Below are 19,004 nucleotides of genomic sequence, written 5' to 3'. Positions count from 1 at the left end.
TTTTGCGTTTTATGCTGTTTTTAAGCAACATTTCAGTACTATCAAGGCACTGGAAACCACAAACAGGGTTTAAGCATAAACAAACCATCGTACAAGTTTAACAAACCATAAACTTAGATTGGACCAGACTACCCAGCTGAAAATGGGCACAAACTAAACAAATAATCTTGTGGTATGTATTGATATTGATAAATATGATTAATTAGCATCCGTTCTAATTCTGTCTCGCAACAAAATATGACTGAATGTTTGGACATGAACTTGATGACTTCTGAGTGCTAGCACTATCACAAACAATACATAACCCTGCAATATGTTGTTGTTATGTTCGGAGAATCATTCATGACCTGTTATATATGAAAGGCGGATAAACGTTAGCGATAGTGGAGCGCGAGTTCTGCGGCCTGCCTCGCGAAAACGTGCTTACTTCTGCCGCATGTCGTGACGATTGTCGCAAAATAGTTTACAATTTAAAATATTCTAGTGAAAGATGGATCGATTCGTAGCCAAATATTAGTAACTATAAAAGATATGAGGAATATTACGAAAACAATACGGGAATTAATTATTTGTAAGTTGCAAAATCACGGAATTTGCCGAAGATAGGCGAAGTTAACGAGCTATTTTTTGAAACTTGAAACTCTCTTCACATATAGTAAGAATCTGAGAGGCTTTCTTCTGAGGCAAATTCATCTTCTTTATCCCAGTTCACAAGAGTTCCGCCTGGGTATCAGAACTTTAATATTTCAGTCACTGGTTTCAAACAGACATGTAATGAGTGATACAGGTTCATGACTGCCTTTGAAACCAGGAATATGGGTTTAATTTGAATGTGAGGCTCATCAAAATCACAGCTTAGTATTACTACTGCTTATTAAGTGCTTAACAAAGATTCAAGGACGCATCCATTCACTTCAGAATGTTGCTTGCAAGATAAGATCAGGAAAGTGACAGCTGGAATGGGTTTTCTATTCATGCAACCATGAAAAGTTTAAGACACAACTGAACTTTACAGACTTTTTTTACTGAGTTTTCAGATTTTGAATTAAGAACCTTTTCTAATATTTTTAAAATATAGTCTGGAATGAAAGTTGCCAGTTCAAAACTAACTTGAAAGATTTTTTCCGAGTGACTTACACTGACAAAATTCACAAAAGGCGCATTCTGATGTGACCTATAACTGGACATCCTCAGATCTTTGTATAATGTAGGGAGCACTAAGATTTGAATTTAATGAGATTGGTTTGAACTTCTTACAGAACAAATAGTTCATGAACAATAATCACATATATTCTCAAGCTACTCATGATTTTCACGCATTCATATGCATTAATACATCATAACACCCTCTTAACCTAACCCCCTATAGCATCCGCACAGCTTACATGACATGACTGTTGTATATTACAATCGACGGTAATAAATAGCAACTGTAAACACATATATACATGTAATATCATGGTTATACACCCTCTGTACAAACTGCCTGTCCCAGAGGCCCCATCTGTTTGTGTACATCTGTACACCATACTGTCCATATCACATCAGGGCATGAATGTGTAATACCACGTTCAAACGTTCTAACATTTGGGATACGGACCTTCTTCCACATGCCAGACAGCACTAACCCCTTGGACATCCATGCAATGATCTGTTGATTCAACCATTAAAAACAGACCATTCAGTGAAAAAGCCTTGGCTTAACTTCAAAACACAAAGTTCATCACATGATGAAGTCATGACTCCAAATCCAAAAACTACTGACTGACTGAGTTTGGTTTTACGCCGCTTTTAGCAATATTCCAGCAACATCACGGCGGGGGACACCAGAAATGGGCTTCACACATTGTGCCCATGTGGGGATTCGAACCTGGGTCTTCGGCGTGACGAGCCAACGCTTTAACCATTAGGCTACCCCACAGCCCCAAATCCAAAAACTAAGAACATGGCAATATTAAATACACATTCGTATCCTACATGGTTGGTTTGGTAGTCACAAAAAGAAGAAGAATATATCCCCCAAACACTGGCATAGTGGCACCAATTCTTCAACGGCTCGATGACAACTGCAGCCAACTCGTGCATGATGTGGCAGTTATGAATTATTTACACCCATTCAAAACATAATTCATGACAACAATGTGATCACAATTACCAATCACTTGAAACATTGCGACAATGCTCAAAACTCATTTCTGCAAGGCCTCAATATGTTGTCAGGGAAATGTTCCCATGAGGAAACAAAGTTAAATTAACCATCACATTTTCAACATATACATACAGTTTTCTATAGTTGGTACCATGCCGGCTGTTTTTTAAGCAAAGGACTTCAAAAAGCAAAATATTCTGTACAAAAGAAACAAAAACAAAAATCCAATCAGAAACATTCGCTGTATGGTACAAACAAATTTAAAGTTTCTGATTTTTCATATGTATTGCAAAGAAAATCTTGTCAGCTTCTCTTGGTTTTTCATAAGTTTGCAAGAAGAACCAATGACATGTACCCCAAAAACCTGCATCAATGGCCTCAAAACAGGTGCCTGTGCAAGATGTACCAATGCCCTTAAATCAGGTGCTCTTGAAAGATGAACAAATGGCCTAAAAACAGGTACCCTTGCAAGATGGACCAATTGACTCAAAGTAGGTGCCCTCACTGCAATCCCAAGACATACTAACAACAAAGGATGTATAAACATGTTTAACTAAATATCAAACACTGAATTTAAACAGCCCCCATATCTTGTGAAGCATCCAGTCGACATCCGGAACAACTCCTCCTTCACCACTTCTTGTTTTGATCCAAATCTGACACAGAAGTGATGGAAATGTTTCTGTCTTTGCTCATCAAGACTGCTTCGTGTTTTTGAAACACAAATAATTCTATAATTACAACTGAAGTAATCAAGATGAAAGCTTTGCAGGGTTGTATTCCAACATATGTTGAGGTACTTTTGAGAGAGAGAAGAAATCTATACCATCCATCTTCTTTCACTTTTCTCTCACTTTCTACAAATGTGAAACCAAGAAGTCATTTAGGTTGTGGTCATAGCAACCTTGCATATGCAAGGATTATGGAATAGATTTTATCAAATGGAATCAAGCCAAGATTAAGCTCCCGTGTGTAGGTTTTGTTTTTGAATGTAGACCTCTCCACTATGTTCACACCTGGTCCGCATGTTAAAAGAACTTGTTGCAGGATAATTTGAAACCACTCTTCTTCCTGATTGATGTGAACACCCTACTCTCTTCATTAACTACTTCCTCTTCCACAAGATGCCACCTATGCTTTGTTTGGAATCTGAGGAAGAACAAAAACATAATTATTTGATGACCATTCCTAAACACACCATCAGAAAAGACATAATATCACAGGCTCATAGTTTGCAATTACATATGCTTGATTGCAGTTAATTTCACAAGAATACATGACGACAGCTCTGTTAAAGGACATATCACACAATGACAGCTCTGTTAAAGGACATATCACACAATGACAGCTCTGTTAAAGGACATATCACACAATGACAGCTCTGTTAAAGGACATATCACACAATGACAGCTCTGTTAAAGGACATATCACACAATGACAGCTCTGTTAAAGGACATATCACACAATGACAGGGCTGTTAAAGGACATATCACACAATGACAGGGCTGTTAAAGGACATATCACACAATGACAGCTCTGTTAAAGGACATATCACACAATGACAGCTCTGTTAAAGGACATATCACACAATGACAGCTCTGTTAAAGGACATATCACACAATGACAGCTCTGTTAAAGGACATATCACACAATGGCAGCTCTGTTAAAAAGGACATATCACACAATGGCAGCTCTGTTAAAGGACATATCACACAATGACAGCTCTGTTAAAGGACATATCACACAATGACAGCTCTGTTAAAGGACATATCACACAATGACAGCTCTGTTAAAGGACATATCACACAATGACAGCTCTGTTAAAGGACATATCACACAATGACAGCTCTGTTAAAGGACATATCACACAATGACAGGGCTGTTAAAGGACATATCACACAATGACAGCTCTGTTAAAGGACATATCACACAATGACAGCTCTGTTAAAGGACATATCACACAATGACAGCTCTGTTAAAGGATTAGGACATATCACAGCTCTGTTAAAGGACAATGACAATGATTGGCTGTTAAAGGACATATCAAATGACAGGGCTGTTAAAGGACATATCACACAATGACAGGGCTGTTAAAGGACATATACAATGACAGCTCTGTTAACAATGACACAATGACAGTTAAAGGACAGCCTGTTATCACACAATGACAGCTCTTAAAGGACATATCACACAATGACAGCTGTTAAAGGACATATCACACAATGACAGGGCTGTTAAAGGACATAACACAATGACAGCTCTGTTAAAGGACATATCACACAATGACAGCTCCCTGTTAAAGGACATATCACACAATGACAGCTCTGTTAAAGGACATATCACACAATGGACAGCTCTGTTAAAGGACATATCACACAATGACAGCTCTGTTAAAAGGACATATCACACAATGACAGCTCTGTTAAAGGACATATCACACAATGACAGGGCTGTTAAAGGACACAATGACAGGGTAGCCTGTTAAAGGACATCATCAACACAAGCCTGTTGACAGCTCTGTTAAAGGACATATCACACAATGACAGCTCTGTTAAAGGACATATCACACAATGACAGCTCTGTTAAAGGACATCATCACACAATGACAGGCTGTTAAAGGACATATCACACAATGACAGCTCTGTTAAAGGACATATCACAATGACAGGGCTGTTAAATGACAGCTGTTAAAGGACATATCACAATGACAGCTCTGTTAAAGGACATATCACACAATGACAGCTCTGTTAAAGGACATATCACACAATGACAGCTCTGTTAAAGGACATATCACACAATGACAGCTCTGTTAAAGGACATATCACACACAATGACAGCTCTGTTAAAGGACATATCACAGCTCTGTTAAATGAACAGGGCTGTTAAAGGACATATCACACAATGACAGCTCTGTTAAAGGACATATCATCACACAATGACAGCTCTGTTAAAGGACATATCACACAATGACAGGGCTGTTAAAGGACATATCACACAATGACAGCTCTGTTAAAGGACATATCACGCAATGACAGCTCTGTTAAAGGACATATCACACAATGACAGCTGTTAAAGGACATATCACGCAATGACAGCTCTGTTAAAGGACAAATCACACAATGACAGCTCTGTTAAAGGACATATACAATGACAGCTCTGTTAAAGGACATATGACACAATGACAGCTGTTAAAGGACATATCACACAATGACAGCTCTGTTAAAGGACATATCACACAATGACAGCTCTGTTAAAGGACATATCACACAATGACAGGGCTGTTAAAGGACATATCACACAATGACAGCTCTGTTAAAGGACATATCACACAATGACAGGGCTGTTAAAGGACATATCACACAATGACAGCTCTGTTAAAGGACATATCACACAATGACAGGGCTGTTAAAGGACATATCACACAATGACAGCTCTGTTAAAGGACATATCACACAATGACAGGGCTGTTAAAGGACATATCACACAATGACAGGGTTGTTAAAGGACATATCACACAATCACACAATGAAAGGGGCTGTTAAAGGACATATCACACAATGACAGGGCTGTTAAAGGACATATCACACAATGACAGGGTTGTTAAAGGACATATCACACAATGACAGGGCTGTTAAAGGACATATCACACAATGACAGCTCTGTTAAAGGACATATCACACAATGACAGCTCTGTTAAAGGACATATCACACAATGACAGGGCTGTTTAAGGGTATAAAGGGAGTGAGAGTATGGTTTCACTCTGCTTTAAGCAACACTCCAGCAAGATCAAGGCAGGGGACGCAAAAATGGGCTCCAGATGTTCTACCAGTTTGAGGAGCCGACCTATGTCTTCATTCTGAAGAGGGAATACATCAACCACTCATGTATCCTACTGCTCCTTGATAAGGAGTGAATAAATTCTTTGTTTATCACTGCAGTTTGCAATATCTCAGCTATATTGCAGTGGTCTGTAAGCATTCCAAGTCAAAGCCAGGCAACAATCCTTTGATGTGGCTTGCGCTTGTAATGAGCCAACTCACAAACCACCCAATTCTCACATTAGTCTCTTATACCAAACACTGGAACCAACATGATAAAGATAGGACTCAACATCATCTTTCTTTTGTGACAAAGCTATTTAGTTGTTATTTGGTAACAGACAAAACCTAAAGATCTGAAGCTTACCTGCCTTAAGAAGATATAAATGTTACCATGTCTAACATTGGATCAGAAGTTAATGAGCACTTTTAGAGACACCATAACTGGGGGAACATTTATACAAACGTTCAGCTTAATAAGCCTTGTAGCTATCAAATATGTAAAAGATAACCATATGTCGACAACAGATGACACATGCCAGAACATAGCTCAACTGACATAAACACATGTCAGCTCAACAATTTTCGAATTGTTAGGATTTGCAAATGACTTGATTTTTTTTAGAAATGCACTTATATTCTGGTCTCATTGTATTAGTAAACAAATCCAAGCATACCTTTTCAACATGAATCTGTTGAACGATCTTGGTCTTGGGTGGCCTCCCTTTGATGATGGCGTAGCAGAACAGTGTGATAACCATCACAAACAGGAAGTAACTTGTGTGCATCAAGTGGAGGTTGATGACAGATCGGTCATGCTGATGAACAAGGAAGACAACAGATTTAGACATAGTGTTCCCCCTAGGCACATTTAGGAGGGCGCTGCGCCCTGCCCTTTGATTTTTGCACCCTGCCCTTTTCGCCTCAATCCCACTTTTTATTCCAGCTGTGATTGATTTCACAACAACCTGTGTGTATTTTCCGGATTTTATTAAGGACGGAGTTCTCTCCCTTTCAAGGGGAGACGCAAAATTGTTTTGATAATGATTAGGAAATTGGCATTTAAACCATGGCGAAGTCAAATGTGTTTAGTTCGCTTTACAAATCACAATGCCTACCAAGAAAGAATCAAAAGGAAAAGAGAAGAAGCAGTGAAGGTTGAAGAAAGGAAGAGTCGCCAACTAGTAGATTTCTTCGCTCCTAACACTAACAGGTATGTGCCTCTAAGTTCGTGATTTTTAGGCCGTTGATTTCCCTTTCCATTTCACGCCTTTCAAATTAAACCTTCATTTATTAAAGACAACGATGTGTGAACTACATGTGATGTATTTCGGTACGTTTGGGGGACCGACATTCATGTGACTGTGCTGTTTAGGTGAAAATCTGAAACTCGAAAATGTCCGCCATTTTGAATCCATCGGCAATTTGAAATTGATCTTGAATTATTTTGTTGTTTGTCCTGGGAAATGAAATAGTTAATACAGCTTGCATAACAGCTTCACATGGTAGCCTTGTTTTTAGTGTTTAGTGTCGATTTCATAAAAAAAGTAAGTCTTGAAGGAGTAAAACTATTTTACGATTTCAAACAATGGGAAGCCACACCCTTATCGAAGCTCTCCACAGTAGATACTTACGTTCAGGTGTATTATTGTGTGATATTTTTGTTTTAATAATTATGATTGCAAATTTAATATGTAAGAATATTTTGAATATGGTATATTAACTTTGTATATATCTTTTTTCAGACCAGACTTAGACGAGTCAGAGGTAGTTTCCTATGAAAACTCAAGGGCACGAGACAGTCAGTTAATCCAACAAAGAAGAAAGATGGTGGTCACAAGACTGCATTTGACACAAAGTGGCAACAAAACTGTCCCTGGTCGAGGTACTCAGAAGATGACAAAAAGAAGGGAATGATGTTTTGTTCATTATGTTCTAAGTGGAACACTAAGGGCAGAAATGGACTTACTGTCAACCAAACACAGATTGAGTGGAGTCAAGTAAAGGAGCTTGACACCAGTTCACCCTCCACCATTTTGAAGACTCAAGCCTCAACTTTGAAACTTGAATCCAAACATTGTTCAATTACTGTCCATTCATGCAACTGTGATTGTCCACTTCTGAAGTTGAATGAGTGTTCTCAAAAGTGAAACTGATTGTGACAGATCATAGAAACAGACTCAGTGTTCAAACTTGCAACAGACTTCTCATGATTAGCCTGAATGCATCGTCAGTTTCAGACATTGACTTGAAGAAGGTTGTGAACAGATACTTGGCAAGAAAGAAAAGAAGACTGTAAATTGTTGTTTGCGTGTTTTGTGAAATTGTAAACAAATGTGACAACAGATTAATGTCTTGAAATGCTTTTTTTCAAATTTTGATCTTAAAATACAAAATGAGAAGAGTAATAAATGAACTTTAGAAATAAAATTATAAGAGCATTTGACTTCATATACATTTTGTTATTGTTATTTTTTCAATAATCCTCACCAAAGTGCCCTTTTAGATTATGAAGTGCCCTTTTTTTTAAGTTACCCTGCCCTTTCTGAATCCTAGGGGGAACACTAAGACAAGAATCTCAGATGAATAACATTAGATCAACAGTCAAAGGTTTACGCAAAATGTGCCTTAATTATATGACATAGCCCTGGATAGATGTCAGTTCGGTGGAATAACAGTGAAGTGAGTGTTACCACTGAAACAAGAACTCCATGTAGTTCCAAATCGAAATGTGTGTGTGTAGGTGCGTGCCTGTTTGTTTGTGTGGGCATGTGCATGTTCGCCCCAAATGTGCTTTAACTACATGACTGACTGACTGACTGAGTTTGGTTTTACACTACTTTTAGAAGTATTCCAGTAACATCACGGCGGGGGACACCAGAAATGGGCTTTACGCAATGTACCCATATGGGGATTTGAACCCGGGGTCTTCAGAGTGACGAGCCAACGCTTTAACCACTAGGCTACCCCACCACCCCTTTAACTATATGAACTAGCCCTGGATAGATGTCATTTCAGTGGAATAACAGTGACGTGAGGATAACCACTGAAACAAGTCACAGTGATGATTTACTAGCCTATCAATGTTCACCTACCAATGACAACATTACGGTGAGGCTGGGGTCCAGCTTGTAGCGGACATGCAGCACTGGCTGACTGTTGCACCACAACACCTTGGGGTGCCTGCGAGTTCCCTTCAGACCAACCATCTTCACATGGTACTCAATCCCAGACTCCGAGTTGCCATGGCACATGTCAGGCTTCCTGCAAATAAAACATACATTAAAGTTCGAATGAATAAATGCAACTCTCGTCCCCCATACCAGCTGAACATTAATTCAAGCAAATCCCATAGAGTTATGTCCCTTGTCCCTTTATGAACATCCTACGCACAACTTGTGACTGAAACCAGTTCGACTATCACTGACAACACCGTGTGCGACAGTTTTCGATGTATGGAGCAGTTGTTTATGTTCCATATATGGCAAGTGTTCTCTGAAAGCTGTTCACCTCAAAGTTTCAATTATCGATTTCAGGTTGTAAGGGATAATTAGTCTTTTATTGCATCAATAGGAAGCTGAAATGAGTGCATATTCTCCAATATATATAACATAAGCCAAAATATTTTTGGACATATGTGACTTTGTGCCTTTAAGCTGATGGGAACAGAAGATGTTGGAGTCCTTTTCTGGGTAAACAAAAGCATCTCAATCACACATGATGTACATCAGTTATATCAAATCTGTCACTTGATCCCGAATCAAAAGTGGTGCAGATATTAGATATTTAACACATTGGTGAAATCCATGTGTACTGTAAACATCAAGGTTAACAAAGAAACATTATAATCAGGTTTGGGGTTTGAACCCAGGAGCATACTCTCCTGAAATATCAAAGGGGCACAACTCTGTATATCATTAAATGTGTGGTAGAGCATGTAGGACAGAAGCAGCTAGTATATTATTAAGAATCACCTGGGTTATTTATTCTGAATGAACAACCTTTCCGTTTAAGCAATATCCCATTGACAACTGAGCGGAGGCCATCACATTGTGGGCAATTCAACCATGGTCTCTGTTAGGGATGTCACGATATACATAAGTTTCATGAATCGATACATATCACGATACCCATGTCACGATTCAATACGCTTCACGATACCTATTTTTGCAGCATTACTGCGTACATTTAGTTACATTTTGAACATTAATATTTCATATTTAATAATTGTCCATGAAAAGATCAACATTTTTTATTCTCAGAGTTTAAAAAGTTCTAATTTCCCATCTTTGTGCATGGAAAATAATCATTCTCACAACATCAAAAACATGATACAATTGCAAAATGTAAACGATACATAAACATATCTAAACCGATACTGTTAAAACTTATATCGATACAGTTTTGAATGTATCGATAATTGCATTGTGTTTGAAAAAGTATCGATGCATCGATGTATCATGGCATCCCTAGTCTCTGTTGTGCTGAGTGGACACTTTCACCAATAAGCTATATGTAGTGGAACAATATGGTGATACGGTATTGTATCTCTAAACACGGCCCACTGCACATCGATTTACATGTATAACTGTACTGTGACACACACAAAACATTACAATTAAGTTATACTGACATAAAACAGGTGAAACCCCCAGACATATTGAGGACTAACTTTGTGTGGGGGAAGAATGACACTGGTGCCTGGAAGCTGATGCAGGTGTAGATGTTGACCGGCTCACAGATCCCTCGCCGGTTGCACCGTGACGTGTTCCACTGGAACGGCAACACGAAGGTCACATTCATCTCAAGGTCGGCTGCTTCACCTGAAACAAACCAGCCACAAAATCACATCAAATAATATATGATGGTAAATGAGAGAAACAAGACACAGAAAGCAGAGGTTTTTATTAAAATCGACAGACATTATTTTTCAACAGAGAGCTGTATAATGCAGGAGTGGTGAAAAGTTGTTCATTCATTCGTTCGTTCCAGTGTTTGCCCTTAACCCTGAAAAGCTGCAGGCCCCAAGGACCCAGAGCTATAAAATGTTGTTTAGTTTTACGCCGCTTTTAGCAATATTCCAGCAACATCACGGCAGGGACACCAGTAATGGGCTTCACACATTGTGCCCATGTGGGGATTCCAACCTGGGTCTTCGGGTGTGACGAGCCAACGCTGTAACCATTAGGCTACCCCACCACCCCGGGTCCTGATGAGAATGTGTAGGCCTTATATTGTAGCTACAATATAAGTAATTCCAAACAAACAAGGCCATAAGGAAACAAATCAGTGGGTCCGAGTGGTTTTCAGTTGGCTTTGGGCCTAAGGACTGACGTTAATTTCGAATGCTGGTTCATTCGTTTGTTTCTGAGTGAGTGTCATGCTGACACTTATCTGGTGGCCTCTTACAACCAGTATAGGCTGCTCACTCCCCATGGGTTTACACACAAGGATGCACCTACCATACAGACCGAGCTGGTCCCCCATCAGTGTTGTGGACAGGTATGTCACATTGTGGGGGATGTTGACAAAGTCCTGGGTAGGCTGCATCTCCACCATCATCGACAGTGATACGTTGCTGTGGAATAGACACACAATAGTCTCAATGCCTAGTGGCTCACAGGGAGATGGAGTCATCATTACCTATTATAAGCTTCATCTTTATTATTATATCATAATAATAATCTTCAGAACTGAACTTCAGAGGTTCAAATCCAAAATACTTGAATATCAATTCTGACCCCATGTTTTCAGTGGCTGTCTTCATTTACATTATGAGTTATAAGCTTCATCTTTATTATTATATCATAACTCCCAATGTAAATGAAGACAGCCACTGAAAACATGGGGTCAAAATTGATATTCAAGTATTTTGGATTTGAACCTCTGAAGTTCAGTTTTTTTCATAGTCAACAAAAAGCATGTTATCAAGCAAGTATCAGTTTCAAACTTTCATCTGTATAATATTACATGGTACCCTCCATTGCAATATAAATGATTAAACAATGATTAGCTGAAATCATTACCAAGTATGTATACGGCCAAGAGACAACTAGAACTGCCATCTGTAGGTTCATTACCATTATGACAAAAGCCACATTAATTAGCCATATTACAGTTAGAGCTTTCCCTTAGCTAAATAGGTCTTCAAGCTAGACATTCTAATTTTGCCATATGGGAGCAGGTATTGTTAGATTCATGATCTCAATTTGCAAATATTGAACACATTCAATCTATATAGATGTACATCATGATCATAGATATTTAATTTTAAAAAAAGAGTTATCTCCCCTTTCCATCCGAACAACACCACATGGATGCCTATTATGTAACCAATGAGTCAAGTTTCCTCAATGAGATGGCTGACTACATGATGTCCATTTCAACAATACATACACAACACCATCTGGTGGTAACGTAGCAGTCGTTGTGACTTCATGCTGGCCATCCATCGTGTTACGGTTGTGTCTTGTGGTGCCAGCTGTGGTAGCGTCTGATGCATAATCACTGGAGTTGCTCAACACACAAAAATCCACATCAGCAAAACTCTCCAGGAAGGTATTCCAATCCTGAAATAAAGGCAAAGTGTCTTAACGATGATATTCCAAGTGACAAAAGGGAGTGAGGTTTTTTTAGCAATATTCCATCACCGAATGGCTTCATACATTGTACCCATGTGAGGAATCGAACCCAGGTCTTCAGCATAATCAGTAAACGCTATAACCCCTAGGCTACCCCACTGCCCCCAAGTGACAAATGGCTAGCTTTATTTTGAATAAATTACACTTCCTTTATTTATGCATGGTACGTAATTTGGAGGTCCTTTAATTTCTGCCATTTTTCTAAGAGACCTCTTCACACAGATCAATACCTGAGATATAAAGTTAAAGGACTGAATGTGTTTGGTAGGGGTAACACTCAGTTGGTGTTTATTGATGCTTATCACTGAACTCAGTAATATTCCAGCTACATGCCAGCAGCCTGTAAATAATTGATCATTTACCAAGGAGTCTAGTGATTGATACAAAGAGGAAAGAGGATACAATGATCTCCATTCAACCAAATCACCAAGCCTGACCACCCAATTCAATAGGTTGCCTCGTATAACCAGCACAGGTTGCTGGGGGTCTGTTCTTACAAGGAATCCCACAGGGTGTTGGGGTAAGAGGAGTATTACCTTCAGTTGCCATGGTAACATAAGATATAACATCTATCCTTGAGGGATCCATAAATCTAAAATTTGTCACATCAAAATGACGAAGAATTCCTTGACTTCCATTGGTAATTTAGAAGGCTGGGTCCCAATGCACAAACCATTCATAGCACTATGACATTCGTAAGCCTATGACAAACTACAGAGTTACAACATGTCGTAACATTACGAACACTTTGTGGATAGGGACCCTGAATTTCAAACAGTATCTTTACAGTTATCATGACAGAATGGAAACACAATTAACTGGATAAATTGCAGGTGTCATAACACTTACAACAAACACTCAACGTGTGCTCTTGCAAGATATTTTCACCCTCTCTGAAAATGACCATATGTTTATAACAGGTGTGCCAGATCAAGCTGAAGGGCCCAGCTTTCAGCAACAAGTACAAACACAAGAGTTTTCTCATCAATACTCACCTCTGGAATATCTGGATTGGGCATGTCTCTCATTTTGACAACATAGGCAAATGTGACAAGGGCGATGGCGAACGTAGCTAGACATATCATGAAGATGACCAGTGGAGGACGACTGTAGGCAAATCCACGGAGGTTTTCACACACTGAGTACGCCATTACGACCTGATAGGATTCACTAGACTACTGAAATAAAAAAAACCCTTATGAGTGAGGTGTCATCTGGTCATTCTTGGTCCGACGTTCTAGAGTGTGTTGATCACTGGACTGTCTGGTACAGACTCGATTATTTACAGACCGCCGCCATATAGCTGGAATATTGCTGAGTGCGGCATAAAACTAAACTCACTCACTCACTCACTCACTCACTCTTGGGGGCCAAGGGATGCCTAATAATTGATTTAAGAAATATGATAGATCATCTAGATTGTTAGCGTAAACTATACTTACTTTGATACATTTTTTATATATACTGGAGAAGTCACTTTGATCAAACATACGTAAAGCTTTTTAAAAAATGTCGCTTATTTCAAACCGCTGGTGAGTGGTGCCACGTTAATGCATGGATTATTGTGTGGAATTTACAAAATTAACAAAAACAGCTGCTTTCAGTTTTTGGTTATAGAAAATAACTAGTCTGATTTGGTATATCAAAACTTTACTCAGTCAGAATAGTATATATATGATGTTAGCAATAACACAATTTTCATATTGATAATCTTTAATATTTCTTCTCACTGATGATAATTATGATCATCAGTCTTTTTGGCCAACCATATATTCAATACACTTTGATTGACAATCAGAAAATCTCCCAGAAAGAAATGAATTAGAGTTCATATCATTGACTGGAATGAATCAGATCTCCACAACTGACCAATTGTCCAAAGATGGTATTTTGGTAAGGATGTTGCCTAGTTTCAGTTTTGATTCGTTAACAATATAAGTTGTATGCTTTTCTTGAGGGTAATACGGTCTGATGTACACCTCTTTGTAGCAGTGTTACCCGAGCCGGTAATATAATCCTAATATGTTTTCCAGTTGACACCCTCCTGGGGTTAAAGCGTTATTGACCAATGAAATTCAAGTATTTTACATGAAGGTAAGATAATGTAGATTGTGGAGCCAATTATGTCAAACAAGTATCCATGACATGATCAGGCTCTTTGATGCCTAGCCAATGCAACAATAAATGGAAAGATTTCCACCCGTATCATTCTATGCCAAAGAAAAAATGGTTTTCATAGAAAGCCTACCCTAAGGCCTTAACCCTAACCCTAACTTTAAAACTTACATAATGCAAAATCTAAACCCTAAACTGGGATTGGGAAAGAGCACTTTAACAATGGGCCATTTTCAGGATTATTAGCCATTTTCTGAATTTAGAATGGACCAAAACCCTTGTATCAATAGTAAACTTAAAAATTTTAATGGGCCATTTTTTATTCTAATGAGCAAAATGGCCCATGGACCCCTGCCTTTCCCAATCCCTGCCTAAACCTAAACCCGAAGCCCTATAAACATGACAAATAATCATAATAAATAGAATACATTTCAAGCGGGGTTACTGGCGGAACTCTTACCCAATAATATCACAGCACTTCAGCTTGGTGTCGTAGAAACCCACAAGCATGGGTATGGTGCTGACAAATCTACACACAAAATACAGCAGAACCAGGAATAAAATCAGTGTCCATAGGTCTCGCCATTTTGAACATTTGCATTAAACAAAGTTGGCTACCAGAATGTATCCCAATCTAATATCTTGCAATTCAGCTCCCTCTTTTCACTCAAATTACAACTTCCAGTGGCCTATATATTAACAAGTTGTCATGGTAGCCATGTATGTATGTAGATGCAGTCTCAGTACGACTCCCAATTCGTTGGTTTCACATTAATTTTCGACTTTTATTTAAAGGTCACATGCAGCGTAAAACACAACTTTGCAGATTCTGATACCTTTCGGTATGGACTTACGAAACAAAGCGTCAAAAGTGCAAATTCAACTTATAAAGTTGAAAATAGCGATGATGAAAAAAGCTGGCGAAATCGGAGTTCAAAGCGTTTCACTAATTTTCCCCAGACTTTTCTGGGGAATACGAGTTTCAACAGCTGGCTGCGCTCATATGCGTCGCGCCAGTGAAATAGGTTTGGCGCAACTTGGAGGCGGGCTGTCTGGTGAATACTCTGTGAAGGCTTTGGTGTGAGCTAGTTTCCTAATGTTTTGATGATATCTCACAGTAGCGAGCTTTTGTATGTTATGACAGTAAATAAACTGTTTATATAATTTCATTTGTCTATTTCACCACACGTTCTTCTTACGAGTCACTTTCTCAGTTCGATGCCAAAAGCATTATTTAGAGTTGACCACGATTTCTAACTGTGATATAGATATGTAAGCTGTCACAGACAAAACTCAATGTCTTGTTTTATTGACACCAGTGTGTCTGTCTGCCTGCCTGTCTGCTAATGACAATATTCAATACACAACTGCGATCACTGACCACATGCAATTTGAACTTAACACCAATCAGGCTATACACCATAAACAAAAGCGCATTGATTTATGGCCCGAGTTAGGTCTCTGTCACATTATGTAATTACACAGACAGGCAGGTGTGATACTTGAACACATGACATGTTATGATGTCTGTTGATTGCAAAATGTTATACACAAAAAATGAGCATGTATTTACAAAACCCAACTTTCTATATATACACACACAATGACCCGTGAAGGCAGCATCTGCTAATGAACCAGCCGTTACACTTGAGTGCACACCCACCCGCTCTGACTGGGTTCGGTATCCTGGCTGCTTCGTTTTGAGGGAGGTAAACCCAAGTACAAAATATTGCACTTTTGATTTGCGATTATACGCTTATAATTTTGTTTATATGTTTTTTCATAATCAGCAATGCATATTATATGTCATGAAGAAGTGATAATTGTGTTTTAATTATGTTTGATTTTTGGTTGCATGTGACCTTTAAGTGGATATTTTTACGCTCTGGGCATGCGCACAGCAAGTCTAAAATTAATGTGAAACCAACAATTAAACACAATTCTGGAATACTGGAACATCAGTCTATTTTGTCTGGTCAATGGCAAAGTGGAATGCACATTCATCATGACTTTCTGTATTCCTAGTTCAGCCAGCTAAACGTTGTGTTCCTACCAAGGTATACTTTGGTAGGAACACGACGTTTAGCTGGCTTAACTACTGTATTCCAAGCTAATGTTCAAAGGCTGCTAAGAATATACAGGACAAAATTGCCATTAGTAATCATTGTCTTCAACTCCAGATAAAAAGAAATGGGGTTTAGAAGATGTTTAGGAGTTGAAACCTCACGTTTGAAATATACTCTGGTGTATTATATTTAAATGTGATTCTCAAGTTTTAAATTAATTTTTTTGATAGTTATTAAATAATTTGCCTTTTTTATAAAACAAAATTCAAGTACGCTAACTAGACAAAAGTGACGTAGGAAACAGCTTATTGTTCATTAGGTTCAGTGCCAGCTTCATTTGCTACCGAGATCAAATTCAGCAGGTGCCACTAAGGTGAAACGTATGACGGTTTATTTCAAAGGCGTGAACTACTGTGTTTGTTTAACAGCTTCTTGCGGTTTTCACCTGTATGCTGACTGTTTGCCTTTGTGTAGTAAACAGGTAATGTCGACTTGGGACTGTGACACTATCAGTGATTGGGACACACCAGTAATCAACCTAGCGATGAAACGTGGACAAACTCGGATCACTTGTTCCAACATCAAAACATATCTGGAAATTGATGCATACCACGGCCATGATTTCTTCCTAGAAATAAATAATACGTACCTTTAATGCTTGGTTTATATTTCTAAGTATTTGGGTGTGCACTCATCATCCACGAATAATCAAAGGACAACGTCAAATACTTTACACGGTTCACATAGCTAAGAACTCCGACAGGTGACAGACGCCATTTTGACACATATCGTCAACATACGGTTTCCCACGCGACTGTTCCAGTTTACAACCACATTTGAATACCTTAGACGAATGAGGTGAAATCAGATTGCGATTCAGTGTTATTTGAACAAACCCTTCTGGTGGATCACTCGAAGGTTACCGGCCATGGATGGTAGACAGCAAATGTCTAACCTCTAACATAAATTCGTGTAAAATGAACTAACGCATGTACTTTCTTATAAAACAATTTTACAACACGAGCATAGAGTCTGTTTACACAAAATGTCCAGATTCCTCCGTTCGACAACGATTCTTTCCTGAAGACGTTCAGTCGTTCATAATGTATTTATGTATTTTATGCTTTAGATCGGGCGAACCCCAGGTTTTGTTTCCTTTTTTATTTTTCACTTTTTGTTTAATTAAATCCAATGCAACTGGACCAAAGCTTATGGAAATTTGAAATAGGGTTTATTAACTATGTTAACAGCTAGGATGAGAAATATTGTTATGGGCTTTAATATATTAATACACTAGCTGTGTTAATGTTTCCTATGGGGAATATATTTTATGTGAATCTTTCAACAAGACTTAAAACAAACGCACTTTCAGTGATTCTATATGAACAAACAAAATGAGTAAATCCTTCAATAAAAATTGATTTGATGAAATCATAAATGATAATATGTCACAGTTGATATGAGATTCAGTCGATATATACTCAGAAAATTAATTGACATTAAAGTGCTTAACGTATTGTGTTTTCAACGTAACGTCGTTAGGCCACCTGCAGTTTTATATGTGTAAATATGTACATGCAGTGGGATTTCCTGACGGAAGGAATACACAGTAATCTACATCAGCGATCAAAGCTTGTCTGTTCTCAGTATCCTGTTCTTTTCTAGGAAGTATTAGTAATTGACGTTATAATAACAATGATAATAATAAAAGTATTACTAACTGACGTTAAATAGAAATTATAATAATGAGTATCATTACTAATTGGCGTAATAATGACAATAGTAATAGCATTACTACTTGACGTCAAAATAAAAAATAAGTTATCATTACTAATTACTTTTATGGATCCATTTGTATATAATCGCTCCCAGCTTCGATTCAGATGGACTTAACAGCAATAATATTTTGTCTTGTAAAGCACTGACAGGGGCGGTGGGGTAGCCTAGTGGTTAAAGCGTTCGCTCGTCCCGCCGGTGTAAAGCCATACTCACACACATTCAATATAGCAATGACATATTAGCTCTTGAAATCTGACAGCAGTTGCAGCATAAGGTCGTTTGTTTCCTTTTTCCTATTCTTTCCCTTAATCAGGTTTGTTTTACGAAAACAACAACATCTTCCTCTTCTAAAGTTTGAAGTATACAGAGTTTCTGAACACATTGTGGGTGTTCTTTTTACATCCTTTTAAATCGCTTGCTTCCGTTACTGTTTTG

At 38.3% G+C, this 19,004-nt stretch overlaps 2 protein-coding genes across 4 annotated transcripts; one reads left to right on the top strand and one right to left on the bottom strand.

The window, feature by feature from the left end:
• Positions 1-2,282: 2,282 nt before the first annotated feature.
• Positions 2,283-17,596, bottom strand: LOC124276609 (transmembrane protein 248-like). 3 transcript variants are annotated; one of them, XR_006898586.1, is made up of 9 exons: positions 17,440-17,595; positions 13,605-13,787; positions 12,365-12,537; positions 11,431-11,546; positions 10,641-10,791; positions 9,064-9,232; positions 6,646-6,786; positions 2,613-3,298; positions 2,283-2,540 (listed from the first exon to the last, which is right to left on the bottom strand). XR_006898586.1 is itself a non-coding variant. In XM_046712255.1 (8 exons), exons 2-8 carry the CDS (start codon positions 13,758-13,760, stop codon positions 3,281-3,283), a joined length of 924 nt encoding a protein of 307 aa, XP_046568211.1. In that variant the 5' UTR covers positions 13,761-13,784; positions 17,440-17,596; the 3' UTR covers positions 2,283-3,280. The 3 variants fall into 3 exon arrangements, 2 of the variants coding, with proteins under 2 accessions (XP_046568211.1, XP_046568210.1); XM_046712255.1 differs by having other exon boundaries at positions 2,283-3,298; positions 13,605-13,784; positions 17,440-17,596; XM_046712254.1 differs by having other exon boundaries at positions 2,283-3,298.
• On the top strand, positions 6,825-8,268 carry LOC124276610. The gene is made up of 2 exons (XM_046712256.1): positions 6,825-7,181; positions 7,714-8,268. The coding sequence occupies exons 1-2, from the start codon at positions 7,012-7,014 to the stop codon at positions 7,883-7,885; spliced, it is 342 nt and encodes a 113-aa protein (XP_046568212.1). The 5' UTR covers positions 6,825-7,011; the 3' UTR covers positions 7,886-8,268.
• Positions 17,597-19,004: the final 1,408 nt, after the last annotated feature.

This window comes from Haliotis rubra, unplaced genomic scaffold (genome assembly GCF_003918875.1).
Source record: "Haliotis rubra isolate DU_JTF1 unplaced genomic scaffold, ASM391887v1 Scf210, whole genome shotgun sequence".
Classification (NCBI taxonomy): Eukaryota; Metazoa; Mollusca; class Gastropoda; order Lepetellida; family Haliotidae; genus Haliotis; species Haliotis rubra.
This window is presented reverse-complemented; position numbering and strand designations above follow the sequence as displayed.

Excerpts from the sequence above, each read along its gene's own strand:
- LOC124276610 (XM_046712256.1), top strand. The coding sequence starts at position 7,012 with ATGATTAGGAAATTGGCATTTAAACCATGGCGAAGTCAAATGTGTTTA. Across the intron at positions 7,182-7,713 it reads TTCGCTCCTAACACTAACAG|ACCAGACTTAGACGAGTCAG; the intron begins GTATGTGCCTCT and ends ATCTTTTTTCAG.
- LOC124276609 (XM_046712255.1), bottom strand. The coding sequence starts at position 13,760 with ATGGCGTACTCAGTGTGTGAAAACCTCCGTGGATTTGCCTACAGTCGT. Across the intron at positions 9,233-10,640 it reads TCATTCTTCCCCCACACAAA|GAAGCCTGACATGTGCCATG; the intron begins GTTAGTCCTCAA and ends TTTTATTTGCAG. Across the intron at positions 6,787-9,063 it reads TCACCGTAATGTTGTCATTG|CATGACCGATCTGTCATCAA; the intron begins GTAGGTGAACAT and ends CTTGTTCATCAG.